The 7,500-nt window shown below is 51.3% G+C and overlaps 1 protein-coding gene across 8 annotated transcripts in view; it reads right to left on the reverse strand.

Annotated features, from left to right (window-relative positions):
- Cux2 (cut like homeobox 2) overlaps positions 1-1,453 on the reverse strand; it is a 188,404-nt gene extending 186,951 nt beyond the window's left edge. For 2 of the 8 annotated variants that reach the window (XM_031337741.1, XM_031337742.1), the window contains exon 1: positions 1,144-1,439. In XM_031337741.1, the coding sequence (XP_031193601.1) occupies positions 1,144-1,254 (111 nt within the window). In that variant the 5' untranslated portion in view covers positions 1,255-1,439. Of the gene's footprint in view, positions 1-913; positions 1,020-1,143 lie in introns of those variants that run through there. The other 6 variants (XM_031337746.1, XM_031337748.1, XM_031337744.1 and 3 more) reach the window with 5 other exon arrangements.
- Between the last annotated feature and the right edge of the window lie 6,047 nt (positions 1,454-7,500).

The raw sequence follows: 7,500 nt of genomic DNA on the forward strand, positions 1-7,500 counted from the left end.
CATGCCTGAGTGCCCCGATTTTCTCTCCGGCTCGATGGCTTTGAGGGAGGAAAGGAGCGAGGAGTGGGGACAGAGAAGAGGGGGGCTGGAACCACTTATCAGAAGCAACTTAACGAGATCTGCGGACAGATTAAAAAGGGAAAGTGGGTCCCTTTATTTTATTCATTTATTTATTTTTTATTTCCAGACGTGCTGTCACGAATTCTGAGAATGTCACTGGCCAAGCAGAATGCTCTCAGAGCGCGCTTATCCACAAGCCATCCCCGCCCCTGGTCATCGCCGCACCTGCCCCGACTCTGCTAGACTGCAAGGTGCAGGGAGCCTCTGCGGGCCGTAATGGGCACCCAAGTGTGTCTCCCACTGGGGTACTGTAACACCGCCCCCAACTCCCCATCCCAGGGCCTCAGAAAGACGGCGGCAAACCTCCCAACCTGGATGCACCTGAACATCGAAAAAGTGCTGGGGCTGCAAAGAGTGTCGCCCCAGAGAAGGAGAGGGGAGCGAGGGGGACCAGGGTAGGGAGAGCAGGGTGCGAGAGCAGGCGAGGTAGAACCCACAGCCCGGGGCGCGGGTGCAAAAGTTCCCAGGGGCTGCAGCCCGCGCACCTGCTCCGCCCCGCGGCAGGTGCGCAAAGTTGCGCGCGCTCGGGCCTGGGGCTCCGGGCCACCGGACTGGGCTGGAGGGGAAGGGGCGGGAAAGGAGGAGCAGACGGATAAGGGGATCATCCAGACGATGGGGAGCAAGCAGGAGGATGGGGAAGCAAGGGAAGAAAAGCAAGACCGGGGAGGGGGGCGGGAGGGGGCCCAAGACAGAGATGGGAAGGAGGGAGGCAGAAAGCAGGCGGAGGGAGGCAGAAAGCAGGCGGAGGGGGTAGCAAACCGAGAGAGGGCGAAACCAAGATTCAGAGACTAACCCGCAGGCATCGGCCCGGGAGGAGCACCAAGCGCCCTGGCTGCAGCAGCCGCTGGAGGAGGCGGCGGCGGCTGGATGGCTGCGCAGCCGCGTCCCGCTCCCCGCGCTGCCCGCGCGCTCTCCGTGCTCCCAGCACTCCTCCCGCTGCCCGCGCTCCTCCCGCCTCGGCGGCTCCCGCGTCCCAGAGGCCGCTCGAGGCGGCGGCGAACAAAGGCGGGCTGGTCTGCTCACCTGCAGCCGCCGCAAGTCCAAGCGCCGTCTTGCGCGCGGCCCCCTGGTCGCCCGTGCAGCCCTGGCCGGCCTCGGCCCCCGGGCCCCCCGCGGTCCCCCCTCGGCCGCCATCTTGGGGGCGGGCGCGCGGCCGGGGACGCGGCTGCCGCCAACACCCGGGCTGGACCCCGGGAGCGCGGCCCGGCTCTGCGCGCACGCACTTGACTTTGGCTCCTTGCAAACTTATTGACGGCGCCGCGCGCACGGATCGATGCGCAGGGGACGGCGGGAGCGCGGAGGGGCCGCGGGCGACGGGGACCGTAAAGAACAAAGTGAGCGCTCTGCAGTGCGTGCGGCCCACTCTCTGCCTGGCTTCGCGCCAGGGGAGCACGGAGCACACGCGCGACCATCCGGGCAGAGGTCCCCCGCGCGCCACACGCTCCCTGCGCTGCGGGTGACCGCCGCAAGGAGGCGCCCCGGAGCCGTGGGAAAGTCTCCGGGCGCCCAGCACCGTGCTGTACAGCACTGGAGGAAGGTCCTGTTGGGGACCAAGGACCTTGTGTGTCTATGCTTTGAGTCTTGACAGTAGGGCTCTGATCGTTATTATTTAGTGGGCGTAACCCCATAACTTTACAACTCCACGCAAATCCCTGGAGTAGAGTGAACATGCTGCAGGATGTCCTTAGAGAAACCTTTGTGGAAACCTTTCCTCGACAGCTGCTTGGATCAGCTGAGGATCTCCTGGCCTGCTGTGGCGGCTCCTGACTTCTAACATCACTTTCGGTGGGGAGTGACATGTTATTACCATGGCCAACCCACCCGGGGACCCCCAGCCCTTTGAGCATAGCGTTCCTGCACTCTCCTTGACCCAGGGGATGGAGGTCCTGGCCTCTGCCTTCCTCAGACCCTGGACCAAAAGTGGTCGTTTTCACGTTTTTTCTCTTCTCTTCTGTCTATGAGCCCTCCCAACTTGTTATCCTAAAGTAAGGACTCAGAAACCCATCATGCCTCAGTACATCAACCCCCTAAAAAAAAAAATAAACCTCCGGACCCTGAAGTCATGCTCCTTGCCTGCCCACCCCCACTTACTTCCCTTCCAAAAGCAGAGGCCTAGTCCCCCCTCATCTCTGTCAAAAGACTAGCTTTTATGGATAGCCAACCGAAATTATATTCTCTTTTTATGGCTGAGCTTGGACTTCTGGCATCACTCTTGGTCTGGGACAATAGATCAATACCGTGGGTTATAAAAAAGATGAAGTTTAGAAGAGTTGTAAAGGAGGGAGAATCATGATGGATATTTTTTGATGATTTTCCAATATTTGCGTCTCTGAGCACGTGCTTCCAGGCAATTAAAGTTTTTAATGTAATGTAAATAACTGTTTCTTAAATGCTTCAGGGGAAGGTGTGAGCGCTCTGAGCCATCCGTTGAGCCGTTTAAAAACTGCAGTGTGATTTAAAGTAGGATTCAGTATTTCTCTTGCTGTCCTCATACATTTTTTTTCCTGTGACGTCTGCGCAAATACATTAACGCAGGAGTTGAAAAGACTCCTCAGACCAAAAGTAGAGCTTTTCCAGGGAGGAAACAAATCAGGCCGAGTTAGCAATTCCGAGTGGCCCATTTCCCTGCCAGATTAAATTGCACGTGACATGTGGTTTATTTCCTTTCTCCATAACTCTGCTTTCAAATTACAGCTCTCATTCCACAAATGAATTTAGGCAAATTTCATAACTAATGCGTTGCAATTTTTAAAAAGATGGCTATATTTTCTTCTTGACTCTCTGTATGGCTTGCAACTCCCATGTCTTTGAGTCTGCTCTTTAAAAACCTTTAATAAAGAATTTTAGGGGGGAAAAAAAACCCTAGCAATTGTGAGACCTTTTCAAAGCACGTTTAACAAACAGAGCTTCAACATAGATTGACATATGTGTGCCTCTGCCTCTGGGGGATACACTGCTATGGTGCGACTTTTGGGATGCTGTATCAAGAAGGACTTGTGCCCAAAGTGCAAAGTCTAAATTTAATTGTGAAGAAATATCACAGGATCCCAAATGGAATGGAGGAGGGGAGACTCTCCAAAATAAACGGGTTGCTCTCTTTAAAATATACATATAGATCAGTGTTACTCAAAACAGGAGGACCAAGCACATATTCCAAGCTCTAGGAAGCTAACGCCACAATTTGACAAAGCAACAACGGGGACAACCAAGGGTTTTTCTTTGTCTCCAAAGGCCATCAACTGGACTCAACTGCAAATTTGGACCAAAGTCAACAGATAATATATTAACTGTAGCTCTCTGATTTGGATCCTTGCCTTGGGTCCTGTGTAACAAAATAGCTTTTTTTTTTTCTTTTTTTAGAAACACACACAGAAGTGGCTAGGAGAGGGGAAAAAAGGAGAAGCCATGCCTGTGATTAGCTCAAATATGGCGCAAATGAAGACAGGACCTACCTATTCCTCTCTATCCAGAACCTGAGACCTGAACCGTACACACTGCTAACATTTAAAGACTGTGTCTCTCAACACACGTAGTTTATATTTCTTCCAGACATTTTGAGGAATCTGAAATTACGCCAAAATTAAAAGTCAGAACTATAGCCACAAGATCAAGATCAGGTTTCGTTCCAGCCGTTCCGTTCAGCACCACATAAAGAGCCTCACCCACAACTCCTCCTCCATCCTCACCGACTTAGGCTGTGCCTTCCTCACCCACAACTCCTCCTCCATCCTCACCGACTTAGACTGTGCCTTTGACCAAGAAGGAAATTGCCACAGCAAACATGCTTACCCAGGAGCAGCGAGAAAATCCAATAATTCAGATTGTTTTAAGTCTGTGATATTTTTAAATGACTTAATACAGCTGAGTCTCTGAAGAATTCTGACCATTTTAATGATGGCAACTTGCAGTCCCACTGAGGAACAGGCTGCTACATAAATACTGAATGATCGTGTCTTTCTGTCTCGGCTGAAACATATTAGCTTTGTTTAGTCGCTTATTGCTTTATTCACAAAATAAATTTCAGCCGTCTCTCTTGCAACCATGTTCTGAGCACATCGCCAGCCTGAGCCTTATTAGATATGGGGGCTCCCATTCTAGCCACATTTGTAGCTGTCTCAGACTAAACAATAATGAATTAAGCGGTTAAATGTTTACCCCCTGAATGGAGTTAGCTCTAGGAAGTGATATTATTATAGGGTGGTTCACGAAAGCCAGGAAATTCAGACTTTCACAGCAATCTAGTGTCCTTGGAATTAAGGCAATACAATTTTAAATTTTGTTGTGGAAAAAAAATGTTTTTCACATCTTTATTAATGGAGGGAATCTTAAGCAGGCCCCTGGTTAGTTCTGGACTCCCAGCCCCACCTACTCCCCGGGATCAATGTTAGAAAATTACAAGGAGAACACAGAACGCCCTTCTGGGGCAGCCCATCCTGAAAGCAGAAGCAGCCAAGGATCCTTGGAGAAATTCATAAACTGTTTGAGAATCTCCGGGAAGCCGCCGGCGGGTCCTCAACCCCATGCATAATGATATTCAAGAGATCTCAGCATCAAAGCTGAAACAAAAGGAAAATGCCCTTTGAGAGGCCGGCGTCGCCCACCGCAGCTGCCAGGCAAGGATTGGAGCAAGCCTTGGAATTAATCTGGAAGTGTGAACACCCTGGGAGAGGCAGGGAGAGGGGACACAGCCTGGCAGCCACCTGCATGGGGGAGGCTCGGGGAGGCTGGGGCACGGTCAAGTCCACATCCCAGCCTCTGCCTGGACTGGCTGCAAGGACCAAGCCGGCAATTCCTTCTGCCCCATGCTGGCAGCCACCACCTTATAAATCCCCTCGTGGTTGCCAGCGTTTCACAAATAAACCACAGATAAATGTCAGTATGTCAGTGGCTCACACAGAGTGGCTAGGCTGGGTGTTGAGTCTGGCCCTGCCGCTTGAAGCTTAGAGACCTGGGCAACCCAGTTTACCTTTGTGGCTTCTTTTCCTCCTGGGTGCCAGTGCAATGATGCTCCCATGTTGTGACAAGGATGTGCGTGAAGCACAGAGAATGCTCAGAGGCCACCAGATCTTGGTGTCCCAGCAGACAGGCGAGGATTGGTGCAGGGTCCCATTGCAGGTGGGATGCGTAAGGTCCTGAGAAGTGGCAAGTTTCAGGTCACATTGGTGAAGGAGGCAGAGTGAGGACAGATTCCAAGCTGATTCACAGTAATCTGAGATTGATGGGAAGGAAGACGGGCCACAAAGCCTGGATCCGGGCCTCAGCAAGGTGCCAATTCCCCATGACCCATCAGAACTGCTAAGGAACCCCTCTAGTAGAATAGGCTCTCTGGGTCCAACTCCCCTCCCAGGCCAACACTACTTAAATAAACAATAGCATTATCTGTATGTTTAGTATTCCCTTTAAGTTCCCCTCCCCCATTCGCTCTGCACCTGCTGACCTCAGTGGACTACAACTCCCAGGCGCCCTTGCTGTCTGACTAACATTTGGATTGACCAATGGAATACCTGTTTGAAGATCAAAGGGTGGAAAGAGAGGAAGTTAGGGCTATTGGTTCCCAGTGTCCCTCTCTGTTTCCCTCAAGTTTGAAGAGCTTTTCTCTAACTACCCCCTCCTGTCCTCACTGGCTCCAAGACCTGCTCCCTAGGCCTCCCGTTCAGGTCTGGGGTTTGTGGCTTCCCCTCTTACAAGTACCCAAGACGTCACTCAACATTGCTCTACCCACAACATGCCTTAGGTGTGAGGGGACACTTTCCGAGGCCCACGGGGGATCCCTGAAACCTCGGGTTATACACACTTACCTATGACGAAACATAATTTGTTCATTAGATGTGAGCATGTGGCACATAGAAGTCAACCTCAGACACCACCTCACATAGTTTTTGAAACATGATCTATCACTGACACATGGAGCTAGTCAACTTGCCCAGGGCTTCCCACATGATAGGCCAGTAATATGCTACTGAGCCATATTCCCAGCCCTTAATCACTTAAAAATAAATTAAAAAAAAAAAACTTGCTACCAATCTACTTATTGGGGGAGGGGTGGGCACATGCCACAGCATACATGTGGAGGTCTGAAGACAATTTGCAGGACTGGAAAGATGGCTCAGTGACTAAGAGCACCAGCTGCTCTTCCAGAGGACCTGGGTTCGATTCTCGGCACCCACATAGCAGCTCACACGTGTTACTTCAGCTCCAGGGAATCTGATGCCCCCACACTGACATACATACAGGCAAAACACCGATGAATGTAAAATAAAAATAAATTACAGCTGGGCGGTGGTGGCACATGCCTTTAATCCCAGCACTTGGGAGGCAGAGTCGAGTGGATTTCTGAGTTCGAGGCCAGCCTGGTCTACAGAATGAGTTCCAGGACAGCCAGGGCTACACAGAGAAACCCTGTCTCAAAAAACCAAAATAAATAAATAAATAAAGACAATTTGCAGAACTGAGTTCTCCCTTTCCACGGCGTAATCCCAGGGATGGATCTCAGGTCACCAGGCTTATCGGCCAGGACCTCTACCAACTGAGCCATCTCACCAGTCCCATTAATTACTTATGTATAAGCATAAGTTAATTTTGTCATGAGGAATCTCTATTTGGTTGGAGTGGGTGGGTTTGCATTCCCTGGGGACCCTGCCCAATATCCACGATACAGCCTGCTGGCCCCAGCCGATAAGAGAGCCGAGCCAGGAGCTGCTATGGTCACAGCCAGGCCACTGTCCAGGATGAAGGTCTTTCTTCTCCTCATCTGTGCCCATAAATCCAGGCTGTTCCCCTTGAATCGGCAGCTAGGTCTTCTCCTGAAACTTGCCATTTTTAATTCTTTTTGTTTTGTTTGTTTGTTTTTGGAGACAGGGTTTCTCTGTGTAGCCCTGGTTGTTCTGGAACTCACTCTGTAGACCAGGCTGGCCTCGAACTCAGAAATCCGCCTGCCTCTACCTCCCAAGTGCTGGGATTAAAGGCGTGTGCCACCACCACCTGGCTCCATTTTTAATTCTTATGAAGTCACAAGGTTTAGGAGTAGCTGGGACTTCTCTGAAGGCTGCTGGGCTGGGAGAACTTTCCCATAAAATAGCAAGACTGTCACCACATCAGAATGACAGAGAGGAGAGAAGGAAGGACAAGGAAAGAATGAGAAACCGGGAAGGATTCGCTCACACAGAGCTGACACACTCAAATAGATGGGAAAAGCCAGTCCCAGAAACCAGAAAGGGAAAGACAGTTTTGGACTTGAGAGGATTCTGGGCCAGCTGGGTCGGGGGTGGGGAGGATGAGACACATCCAACTCAATTAGACCCCTACTTCATACAGTGAGAGGACCTGCTTCAAAGGGACACCAGCATGCCATGGTCTGCTTTGATCCTTTAATTGATTCCT

The sequence above is a fragment of the Mastomys coucha genome, unplaced genomic scaffold, assembly GCF_008632895.1.
Source record: "Mastomys coucha isolate ucsf_1 unplaced genomic scaffold, UCSF_Mcou_1 pScaffold22, whole genome shotgun sequence".
Classification (NCBI taxonomy): Eukaryota; Metazoa; Chordata; class Mammalia; order Rodentia; family Muridae; genus Mastomys; species Mastomys coucha.